We start from the raw sequence: 12,929 nt of genomic DNA on the forward strand, positions 1-12,929 counted from the left end.
GGGCCATTTTATTGGTAGAGGTCGAGGTTCTCATCTTATTAGTGAGTTTTCTTTTTAACTCTCAAAACTTAGAATCTGAGTATTTCTTAGGCTTACTGTCGTCAAAGAAGTCTCCTCGCTTACGTTTGTCAAAGGCCAAGCTCAACTGGAGATATAAAAAATCAAATTTAGAGACAAAGGGCACATTCAAAGAAATAATCTTGCTGCAATTCACAGTGTGAAGTTTTTCATATATGTTTATTTTTATGGTAGACACCATTATAAAAATATAAGTGAAAGGTAATCTCTTTGCGATATTTCACTTGTAGGAAATTGTCAAATACTAATGTATTTTTCTCCAAGTTAAATTTCAAAAACATCTCTTTGTGTATTTTCACAAGAGCTGTCTCATATGTTGAGTTTATATTACCTTGATTCATTGCCTGGAAAAGTGGAATTATGGAAAGGTATCCCTGCCTCACACCTCTAAATTCAACTATCTACCTTCCCCCACTTTAAAAGCAATATCACTGTTTCTAGAGAAAGACCAGGGCTTGCTGCTGTAATGCAAAGGCCACTAGAAAACTTTAGAAGCTGGCAGTTGTCTTTCCATATTTAAAGATAGAATCCCCTTGCTCTCAATCTTTTAGTCCTGACTCTTCCTCAGTACTAATGATCTGACTCTAGGAACTAACCTTAGTGATTGAATCCTTTTTGTAAGAGCAGTTAGAGTTGTTTGATCTGATGTTTAGATCATCACTGCTATCAGAAGATTTTGCTATGCTCCCAAAGCCTTTTCAGCATCAAGACAATTAAGGTTTAATACTAGGATCCTGGACCCAAATCTTGATGTTTGGTAGTTGAAACCAACATCTGAGGGGTAGACCTTCCAGTGGTGGCTAACATGGAGTGCTAGGTCAATTAAAGTTCCCAGATGATCGTGGGCTTTCTGTATAACTTCAAGGCATCAGTTTATAGAGTTAATTGGAAGGGCTATTCTAATTGAACTTTTCTGGTTCAGTGACTTTCATTCATAAATGAAGGTTTGACACGTGATTGGGTATCTAAGTCCTAAAATGTGTAGTCCCAGATTGTGCCTTTGCAACATTGACAGAATAGGCAATTTGCTATTGGTATTGCTTTCTAATCTCCTAGAAAGGCAATGCAGAGCATCCTGTCCCCAAAAAGCAACACTTCCTTAAGGATCAGGAAACACGCACTGTATTGGGAAACATCCCAGAGTAGTACCTAAGATGAGACTCTCTTTACCTGGAAAAGAAGACTTTGTGGTAAGATGTGAGCCTCAGCAAGCAGGTCCAGATCCTCTAACCAAGTGATGAAGGATGAGCCTTTGGACCATCTGGAGAGTACAAACTTATAGTTGACTGGAGACAGAAGGCTGATCCACCAGGGTACCTTGCTGAGACCCAGCCCATGAGTTAGTTTTATAGCCACTCTTGATTGTAATTAATTAATTTTCTTTTTGAAACTACTTCATAAAGGAGTTATCTCATGGCTTTAGTCAAGTGCTAACATACTGCCAAACCAGAGCCATGTGCGTTGTCTGTTCCTTTTGCTTAGTAGTCACAGAGGATTGCAAAACGCACAGTTTTAGCTCAGAGACATTTTAAGTGGCTGTCACCTTTATTAATTTATACACCCCTGCTACTAGATGATTTAATGATAGTGGTAGCTCTATATGGGTTTTGTTTTTATTTTTTAATTGACAGATAATAATTGTACATCTTTATGGTGTAAGTGTGATATTTTGATACATTTACGCATGGTATAATGATCAACTTGGGATATTTAGGTTAACATCATCTTAAGCATTTCATGGATGAGAACATTCAAAATCCCCCAGGCATTTCTTTATTTATGGTACTGGAGATTGAACCCAAGGCCATTCTACCTCTTGGCTATACTCTCAGTACATTTTTAAATTTTGAAACAGGGTCTTAACAGAGTTGCTAAGGCTGGCCTTAAACCTGTAATCCTTCTATCTCAGACTCCCAAGTACTGAGTTTACAGGTGTATACCACCACACCTGGCTTTTCCCAGCTATTTTTAATTATAAAATACATGTTATTGAATATAAACTATCATGAGAGAAGAGATACCTTCAGAAAAAGGTCCTAGGAGTTTTCAAGGTGACGGGGAACTCAACTCAGGATTAGTGGGGTCTTTGATATATGTAATAAAAATGAATTTCAGCATGTGCCAGCAAAGGCACAGAGATTTGTTGAGGAAATCAAGGAATACACATTCAAAGGAGAATGTTGACCATCTCAAGAGAGAAACACTTAAGGTAAAACAAGAAATATACATCGAAGGAATAACGAGGGTCACCTCCAGAGTGAGAGACATGTTATTGGGCTTCCTGGCTCTTCTTTTAAAGAAAACTTGTGTAGTGTTGGTGTGGGAAGGTATGTGGGGATGACATCAGTCTGGTAATCACAAAGCTGTTTATGGGGGTCTGGTCCTTTTCAGGATCCTTAGGCTGATGATGGTTTTTACTATTTGATCAAAAGATAAGTGGGAAAGTCCCCTAAATTATAGATTCTTAAGATATCATATCTCTCTTACTAAAATTTATTTGGAGGGTTAATTAATGGTGTACAAGGTCATTATCATAAGTGAGTGAATTGCCAGTAACTTTAAGATTGTAAGTGCAGATTTATAGATTTCCCAGAAATTTGGGAGCATTTATCTTGGAAGAGGGAACTGGTTTTGTGAGTGAAGGTATGACAATTCAGAATAAGGCTTTTGGATTAAAATTGTTTTTCTTGTCCTTCCTTTATGTCTTCTTTTAACCTATTTTATTTCTTCTACCTCAAAACAACCTCTCTAAGGGTTGTTTTTTGTTTGTTTTGTTGTTTTTTTGCATATGACTGGGTAGTATCATTCTCTTGATGACTCTTTGGGAGAAAATGCTTTTCATAGTGACGACACAGACAAAAGCCACTCAGTGCTGAATTTCTTAACGGCATTTAACTCTTTTAGGAGAATTCTGATTGTATTTTTCAGTTGAAAATTGAAGTTCTATTTTATTGCTGTACTTGAATATCTAATCTTAAAGCAGATGTATCCTGGATGAGACACAGAAGTCTTCACACTCCAGGGGCTATTTATGTATTCAGTACTTCATAAATACTTCTCAAGGGCCTTCTGGTGCTGGTCTGAGCATGGTGATGGAGTGGACAGAGGAGGAGATCTTCCTCTTTGAGCTCACACTTTATCAGGAGAATACCACCCTTAAGCAAGGAATTTTAAATGACAAGTATACAGCAAAGACAGGGAAGCAATGAGAATAATGTTGTCTTTCTGAGTGTGAAGTCTCTTCTGAGAAAATCACCTGTAAACTAAGATTTTAAAGCTCAGAGTGAGATGAAGGAAGAGAGGAAGGAAGATTATATGCTGGTTTTGTGTACTTGTGAAGGAGGTAGGCAGACTTGATTCGTGGAAGAGATGGAAAACTTCCTGGGCCATAGGAACCACTTTGACATGGATCAAAAGTTAAGGAGTTGTATGTCCCAGAATTGTAGTTTTAAACATTTAAAATATTATAATTTGTGACCAGGTTATCCCACCTGCTCAAGTTTGAATACATTTATCTGGTTGGGAGAAATAAAGTGAGATAACATGAAACATTTTTAAAGTGCTTTTAAGGAATTTTTGTTCATTTGCAGATCAAATCTGCTGATGTCTGGTGCACCCTGTAAAGGAAACCACCATATTTTATATCATTATGATTTTAGTGTCTTTTAGAAACAATTAGCCAAGAGTTGAGAATATGTAACATTTTTATTTGTTGTGAAAGATATTTCAATTTATAGTGGTGTTTACTATGTAGGAATTTAAAATGCATTGTTTACTGAGTCTTTATCATGGCTAACTGGTTTGCTAAAGTTGTGTGTGTGTGTGTGTGTGTGTGTGTGTGTGTGTGTGTGTTATTGCATTCATATTGAACCCAGGGCCTCCCTCATGCTAGACAAATTCTTTACCACTTTCTTTTTTTAATTTCTACTATATCACGTATTATTTTGTATTACTGACTTATGGTATCTACTATATATGTTTCCCATATAAGTTAATTATATTCTTTTTTAAGTTTTTTATTGGTGCAATGTAGTCATACATCTCAATGGGGTACAAGATGGTAGGCACACATGCACACATCACTCATTTAGCCCTCCCCCAATTCCTTTCTCCCTCCCTCTTTCTCATGTTTGGCTAGTGATTAACTTTGCTATATTTATGGATGTACATTATGCACCTTCTGGAATTTTCCTCTTCCCCCTCTCATCCTCTTCATTTAGGTTTCCTTATTTGCTCATCTGTGGTTTTTCCTTCTTTGTCTAGACATCTGTGGTTTTTCCTTCTTTGTCTAGAATTCCTCCTATGACCCTTTTTTCTCCCTAGCTTCTATATGTTAGGGAGAGCATCCAAAGTGTCTGGATACAAAATAAATCTTAAAAAATCAGATACTTTCCTGTATGGCTACCATAAATCCACTGGAAAAGAAATCCAGAAAACACTTCAACTCAGGATATCCCACAAAAAAGAAAAATACTTAAGAATAAGCCTAACCAATGAGGTAAAAGGCCTCTATAATGAAAATTATAAAACACAAATCTTAGAAGAAGACCTTAAGAGATGGAAAGATCTATGTTCTTGGATAGGCAGATAAATGTCATCAAAATAGCCATTCTTCCAAAAATGATCTACAGATTCAACAAAATACCCATTAAAGTACCAAACTCATTCCTCACAGACATAGGAAAATCAGTCCTTAAATTTATATGGAACAACAAAAATGTAGAATAGCCAAAGTAGTTTTAGCAACAAAAACCATTCAGGAATCATTACAATACTTGACTTTACTGCCATAGTAATAAAAACAGCATGGTATTGGCAGAAAAACAGACACATCGATCAATGGAGCAGAATAGAAGGGTCAGAAAAAAATCCACACACCTATGAGCCAGTTGATTTTTGACAGAGGTCAATAATATACACCGGGAAAAAGATAGCCTCTTCAACAAAGATTCTGGCAAAACTGGTTAACCATATGCAGAAAATGGAAATAAACCCTACTTTCTCACCCTGCAAGCTTGTAATTCCAATACTTGGGAAGCTGAGGCAGGAGGATCATAGGTTTGTAGCCAGCACTCTGCAACTTAATGAGACCCTGTTTGAAAATAAAGAATAAAACATAAGGCTGGGTTGTAGCTTAGAATGCTCTGGGTTCAATCCCCAGTACTACCCCCTCAAAAAAAGAAAAAAATTTGAATCAGACCAGAGACCTTGCAGCTCCTTAAAGAAGGCATAGGTGTAACACTTCAACACACAGGTAGAAACTTTCTCAGCAAGACCCCAAAAAGGCACAAGAAATTAAAAGGAGGATCAATATGTGGGATTGCATTAAATTGATTCTGTTCAGCAAAGGAAACCAAGAACCTCAACAAAGAGACAACAGAATGGGAGAAGATTTTTGCTTTACCACTTTCTACATCACCAGCCTCTTTTTTTCTTGAAAGTTAGTACATTGTGAGTTTGTTATACTTATAATTAGACTCCTTCTATTTTATTGTATACATACTGTCTATTACCACAGATAATGGGAAAAGAACATACTGGCATTGATTTCTCAATTTATAAAGGCTACTATAGAACTGATTGCCAAAGTGTGATTCTGATGTTGGCCAAAATAATTCAATTAGAATGATTGAAATCTGTGATATTAGTTGTTGAAAGAGAATGCAGTATGTAGAGTAATTAATTGAATAATTGATTCAAATCGATAAGGGAATTGAAATAACTATTTGAATAATCAATTGCATTTACTCATCTTGCAGACCTGACAAACTATCTCAAAATATATATGCCATAACAACCTTTGATGGTGGTGCTATTTGGCTATTATATTATTTATCTTAGGATACTTGTTGTTAATTTTTTTTTTTTTTTTTTTTTGCAGTACTGGGGATGGAACCCAGGGGCATTCTACCTCTGAGCTATACCCCTAGTCTTATTTTTTTATTCTTTATTTTGAAACAGAGTCTTACTGAGTTGCAAAGGGGCTCACTAAGTAACTGAGGTTGTCAGCGAACCATGATCCTCCCGTCTCAGCCTCCCAAATGCTGGAATTACATGCATGCACCACCACACCCGGCTTGTTGTTGTTAATTATGAGCCTTCATTTTCAAAACTTAAAGCAGCAGTCCTACAGAGCTCTTGATAATTTTAAACTGTTTTGGAACTCTGGTTTGATTTTTGAAGGCAGGGCAGATTTAGTGCCCCTAATGGTTAATACTGTTTACTTAGTGGGGTAGGGAAGTTGGCGCTAACCTCCGTTCTTCACCTTTAGGAACAGGTCAGAACTCCTTCAGAGAGAACCTGCTGTGGCCATGTGGGGTTAGGTAAATATACCTTGCAAAAATAAACCAAGATTGTGTCAACCGGCTCCCAGGATGGATCTCTTCTAGCACCAGTTTAGATATTGAAGATTGCCTGGTAGACTTTTCCAAATCTCTTCTTCCTGTCAAAGGGGTCAAACAATTCTGTTTGTTATAGTCTGAAGAAACATTTTTCACTTACATATAGCTATACTATACTTGATCATAGAACATTATAAATTATATATATATATATATATTGTATATATATTATGGACGTCACAGTTCTGTCTCAGTGGATTATGTCTTTGAAGAAATATTTAACATTGGCATTAAAATAAATTATTAAACATGTAAAAAGTAAATAAATAATGTTTTCCTTCATTTGTGAAGCTTATTTTTAGTGGGGTAGTAGGTGGGGTATTGTTTACAGAAAGACTAATGGTTGATCAACGCACCTCTGTTGACTTCTGTAGCCGTCTTTTGGAAGGCTGTTCTCAAAGTTCACATCTTATGCCATGGGTGGTGTTTTAGTTAGAGAAAAATATGTAGTGCTCTATATCTCTTGGCTTTCTTAACCTTCTACATTATTTGTACATTATTTGAAGTGCCTTTTCAAGTGAATTTTTAAGACATTTCTCCTGCCCTGCTTCCAATTGCTTTTACCATCCAACTGTTTGAGTGTTTTGCTCTGGCCCCTGTGTGCTCATGGCAGACTTCGTATAAATGCTTGGAAGAGCACTGCTCTGTGCTTCTGGATGGATTATATTTCTGTACTAATGATCAGTCGCCACTTGGTGCTACTTAACCCTCAGAAGCACTCACGGGTGACAAAGATAAGCGTTAGTAGGGCCACATCTCCCAGTCAGCAGCGAGAGTAATCCCTCTCATTTAGAACTTTATTTCATCATTTGATGCTACATTGGGTCATGATCTCACAGTCTCCTGAACTGACGTCTTCATTTGAAGAGTACTACATCACTGCGATGTCTGCTGGGGAGCATTATTCATTAACCGCAGTTAAGAGTAAATTTCCAGGGAGAGTTTAGACAGGACTTTGCATTAGAGGTTTCTAAGAGATTTGGGGTTTCCCATATTTAATTTTTTTTGAAGATTTAAAGAGGTTTATTATTAAAAAGATAGAAATATAGAAGGTAGTTACAGCCAAGGGTAACATGAGGGGGTGCTTCGAAAGAAATCACTGAAGTACAAAACACAGACATTTTATACATGACATCCTCCATCTTGTTTCATGTAATTCTGATTTAGTAAAAGTCTCTGTAAAGTTCCTCCCCTTACTTTCCCGCCAAGGTGTCTCCTTTCAAGAAGGTCAACCCCTCCTCCCATCCTAGCTAGATTATCCAATTATGTAAACCTGTCTTTAGAACGAGGATGAGGAAGTCCTAGTTCCCCTGTCCTATAGACTTGCTAATTACCTTTAGTATTTTCTTAAGTGAAGAAATTGAACAAAATGAATATGACATTCCCATCCAGTTCTTTTTCTGCTTTCTTCTGGCACTGCAGTGGCCAACTTGCCAGTCAATCAGGAAGAAGTTAATCATACGCTCATTTATACATTTATCTATGTATTACCTGTTTATTCTACTTTATATTAAAGTAATTTTATGTTACAGAGATGGGAAAGCCACAGAAGAAATAATAAGATGATGTTCCGATTTTAAGAGCACTTAGTGTATTTGCTGATATAAATATGCCACAATATGGTAAATGATTCAAAGTAACATATGCTGATTTCCTTTCCTTTGATCATTTCTTGGTTGTTGATTTTCTTCTTAACTGCTGATGATATTCACGTGTGGAAGGGTTTTCCACATATTGGAAGTTACATTCCAATATGAACATGATCATTCTTAGAAAAGACTTTATAGAAATATTACTTATCATCCAGCTGTGCAGTCTTTCTGTTTTATTGCATCCATCAGCATTGCAGGGTTGGAAAATGTATGGCCTGATCTGATGTAAGGAGACAAACTGGCTTCATGCTTTTGGTTTTCAAGCCTCCTCATGCTGGAGAATGGTCCTGTGAAGCTCTGCAGGCTAATGACGCATGTTAATGGACTTTTGTTTTTCTGCTTTCTTTTGAATCTGAAAGCAAGCAAATGGGCCAAGGGACACCAGGGTGTCCTGGTAAGAAGTTGCTTTGTGATTTTAAATGTGGCTCACTGATTATGATGTTTAGGGACTTACATGGGAAATTGGAGACTAGATTCTCCTTGGCTGTAGAGAATGAAGAGAGACCTTGCTCTTGTGTCATTTTCTTGAGAAAGACCATCATAAAAATATAAGCAAACATTGGCTCATAACTTCTTAATACATCTTGAGATGTCTTAAAATGGCACTTTAAAATACCAAAATGGGATAGTACCATCCTAGAAACCATGTTGTCTAAGAGATTATATCAAAGAACTTTTGGTTTTCATTTCTTGTGGTGCTGGGGATTGAACCCAGAGTCTTGCTTATATTAGGCCAATATTCTACCACTGACATATGTCCCCAGGTCCTTAAAGAACTTGTCAAAAGACGCTAACCTTCCCATTCCTTCCTTATTTCTTTCCTTCTTTCCTTCCTTCCATTCTTCCTTTTCTTCCTTTCTTCTCTTCCTTCCCTCCCTCTCTTCCTCTGAGAATTTCTGTTTGGGCCATTCTGAACTAAGATAATGTTGGGGTTGCTATTTTCACCACAGAGTATCACCCAACCTAAGAACCTTGAATCAGTATACCACACTTTTATCCTGCCACCCTCTTTATATATGCTTTGTTTTGTGCTGGGAGACAGCTGCCAGTGATCTGCAAAGGAATCAGCTTTCCCGGTTTTTGCCCAGGGGTCAGGCCTAATTCTGGGTGTAATGATCATACTTTGCCGGTGGATCTGATTTGACTTTAGTCATTAGAGTCAGGCAACCTCAGAGGTCAGTGGGCTTGCAAATTGGAGCATAAATCTCGCAGGAGGCATCCAGCACTCTGTGTGTTCTACTCTCCAAATCTGACCCTATTAGATTCAAGTTAGACCTTCTGAGATCCTATCAAAAAGGGCAGTGAGGGAGCAAAGCAGCTCTCCGAGACCTCTTTTATAAGGGCATGGATCCCATTCACAAGGGCTCTGCCTTATGACATGATCAGCTGCCAAAGACGCCACCTCCTTATACCATCAGATTTGAGGTTTCATTGCAGCGTACACATTTTGGGATGTGGGAGACAAATATTCAGACTGTAGCATCGAATTATATAAACTTCACATGAGAATAGCAATGAAATTATGGTTAAGATTTTACTCTCACTGGGCGTGGTGGCGCAAGCTTGTAATCCCTGCACTTGGGCTGCGAAAGGAGGATCGTGCAGGTTCGAAGCAGCCTTACTGGTTTAAGAGAGTCTGTTTCCAAATAAAAAATATAAAATAGGTCTGGGAGTGTAGCCCAGAGGTAGAAAGTGTTCCATCCCAATTACCACCACCACCACCACCCAAAAAGATTTTACTCTCCTTTTTATTAATTTGGTTTCATTGCCTATTTTTCTGGAAAGTGTCTTTAATACCTATTGCCAGTTACCTTGATGGCCTCTCTGGTTTCCACTTTTCTCTTTTTGTAAATAGTTTACACTTATTTTTTCATTGAGGTGGTCACACCACCTAGTCAAAACTAGGCTGCTTCCATTTAATTCAGGATATAAAATTAATTACCAAATAAATATAATACAATACAAAGTCAAATCCCATTTGTAATCCCAATACAAATATATGTTTGTATTGACAGTCTTTATTGATCAGTATTAATAAGCCCTTCTGCATTTAAATATATATCATTTATCTGATTATCACAGTAAACCCTCTTTTTTATGGAAACTCTTTGGAACCCAGAGACGTATAAAGAAGAACAAAGTTTATCTGTAATCCTTACACTATTTTGTTGGGGTTTTTTTTGCAATCTTTTAGAATATAATTGTGGCTGGGCGTGGTGGCGCACACTTGTAATCCCCGCGCTTGGGAGGCGGAGACAGGAGGATCGCGCAGGTTCGAAGCCAGCCGCGCTGGCTTAAGAGACCCTGTTTCCAAATAAAAAGTATAAAATAGGTCTAGGAGTGTAGCCCGGAGGTAGAAGGGCTTCCAGGAACCCCAGTACCACCAAAATAAAGAAAGAAAGAAAAAGAAAGAAAGAAAGGAAGGAAGGAAGAATATAATTGTGTTTGGCTTTACATAAATATATATGATAATTTAACATCTACTTTGGAAAATTAAGTTATCATTGTATATAATTTTGTATCTTTATTTCAACTTAATATTATAGTTTTTACTTTAAAACAATCAATATGTTAAACATTTATTTTTTTACTACTTAGGTAATTTTGACAATAGTTTTACAGTGTTTGCTATATATTGCCAGGTGCTTCCTTAAAGTCTGGACTAAATTTTATTTCTTAAAATAATTTTTATTTTATTCATCCCCCACTCAAATTTATCTGTGAAAATAAGCAGTTTTTTCTATTTAATAAGAGAAAATATATCTTACTTTTTTTCTTTCTTAATGAAGGTAAACATGTTCAAGTATGAAAACATTCTTTAGTCTTTTTAATAAGTTTTGTAAGATTGAAAGGGCAAATATTAGTAAATTTGTCAAAATGTGAAAAGCATTGGAAATTAAAAACATAAAACATTGTCATTAACTTTATAAACAACTTTATATTTTCAGGGAAAATTTTCCCATGGATAAAAGGGAGAAGGGATCTATTTGAATATTAGCTGAAATTTAAAGATTTAGTAATAACAATTATGTAATCTTAAATAATAACATCTAACTGGTGATGTATGAAGCTCAGGTCTTAATACATTCTATTTTTAAGAAAGTCCAAAGTCAGTGTATTGAAAGTTTAGAGACTGTTATGTTCAGTGTGAAAATTGTGAAAACACTTGAATTTGTGATCACTTAAGGCACAATTTTTAATCTTATTTTTTACTTCATTATTTTACATATATATGTATATTTATGTATAGCTTAATACAATTTTTTTTACTTTTTTAACTAAAATTTTTTTTTGCTTGAAATCAATTCATCTGCAAACATTAATAAAAGCTCTATACAAAAAAAAAAAAAAACTCCTAGGAATTTTGATTCCGTGCTGACGTGTACATCATCATCTCTTTGCTGTTTTCTCTTTAGGACATCCAGGCGGAAATTGATGCCCATAATGACATATTTAAAAGCATCGATGGAAACAGGCAGAAGATGGTAAAAGCTCTGGGCAATTCTGAGGAGGCCACTATGCTTCAGCATCGACTGGATGATATGAACCAAAGATGGAATGACTTGAAAGCAAAATCTGCTAGCATCAGGTCAGTATAATAAAAAATAAAAATAACGGTGGGGGGGGGTGAATTTTGTATATTGAGAAGAAAAGGGGAAAATGACGTCTAGGGCTACTCTTTTTCAGAAATAGTGTAACACTTAAATGCAAAAACTATTTTATTGTTTACAGTTTCAGCCCCATTTGTATCCAGTGTTCCTGTGTGTTTATGTTTATATCATATTTTTTAAACCTCATCATACTCATAACAGTAATGTTACCAAGACCTGCTAATTACTGTGTTTGCATTTATCAAGCACTGTGTTAGGATCTTTACAAACATTACTTTATTTAGTACAGTCATGTACCACATAACAAGACCTCCATCATTCTAGATATGGTATGCAGTTGTATAGGTGATGGTGTTCCTATCAAATTGTCTAGTGGTGTCGTGGCCACCTCAGTTCCTTTGGCCCACTCTATAATGTTCACACACAGACAAAATTGCCTAATGATATGTTTCCCAGAATATGTCTCTGTCCTTAAGTGATGGGTGAATGTACTCGAAAAATCCTAGTAAAGTAGATGGCAAAAATCCTTTTTATGTGCCAAGTTTTTGAGGTAACAAGTTCTAAGCCAGGATTTGAATCTGGATCATTTTAGCTCTTAGCATTAAACATTTTTGATCCATCAGGTTGTTTTTAAGTCTAATTTAAATTTTTTTTTCATTTTTTCTTTTTCATTGGTACATTGTAGTCATGCATCTTAATGGGGTACAAGATGGTAGAGGCATATGCACACATTTCTCATTTATGGAGATTAAATGTCTTTTACAAGCCAGGGGTGGTGGTGCATGCTTGTAATCCCAGCATTTGGGAGGCTGAAACAAGAGGATCACTGTTCTCAAGACAACCTCAGCTATTTAGTCTCTTTGCAGCACCCTGTTTCTAAATAAAGAATAAAAAATAGGGCTGGGGGTGTAGGTCAAAGGTGGAATGCTCCTGAGTTCCATCCCAGGACATAAAAAAAAAAAGTTTCTTACAAACACTAAAATGGGAAACTGATGATTCATATCTGTGTTTTGAGAGCGTATAAAATTAAATAAGTATGAACCCTAGGACAAGAATTCTGACTAGGAAGAGATCTTGAAAAATTACTCAGAATGATTATGTTATTGGAGGGTCAAGAATATTTCAAGATTAGCTGGGAGTGGTGGCGTTTGCCCTGTAATCTCAGTACTTGGGAAGCTGAGACAGGA

The 12,929-nt window shown here is 36.4% G+C and overlaps 1 protein-coding gene across 1 annotated transcript in view; it reads left to right on the forward strand.

Moving 5' to 3' along the window:
* The window catches only part of UTRN (utrophin), a gene marked incomplete at both ends in the record, with an annotated part of 491,377 nt that overhangs the window by 308,957 nt on the left and 169,491 nt on the right, over positions 1 to 12,929 (forward strand). The window contains one exon of the mRNA XM_080700143.1: positions 11,548 to 11,720. Within this exon, the coding sequence (XP_080556269.1) occupies positions 11,548 to 11,720 (173 nt within the window). The remainder of the gene's footprint in view (positions 1 to 11,547; positions 11,721 to 12,929) is intronic.

This window comes from Muscardinus avellanarius (assembly GCF_963383645.1).
Source record: "Muscardinus avellanarius genome assembly, chromosome: 8".
NCBI classification, from domain to species: domain Eukaryota; kingdom Metazoa; phylum Chordata; class Mammalia; order Rodentia; family Gliridae; genus Muscardinus; species Muscardinus avellanarius.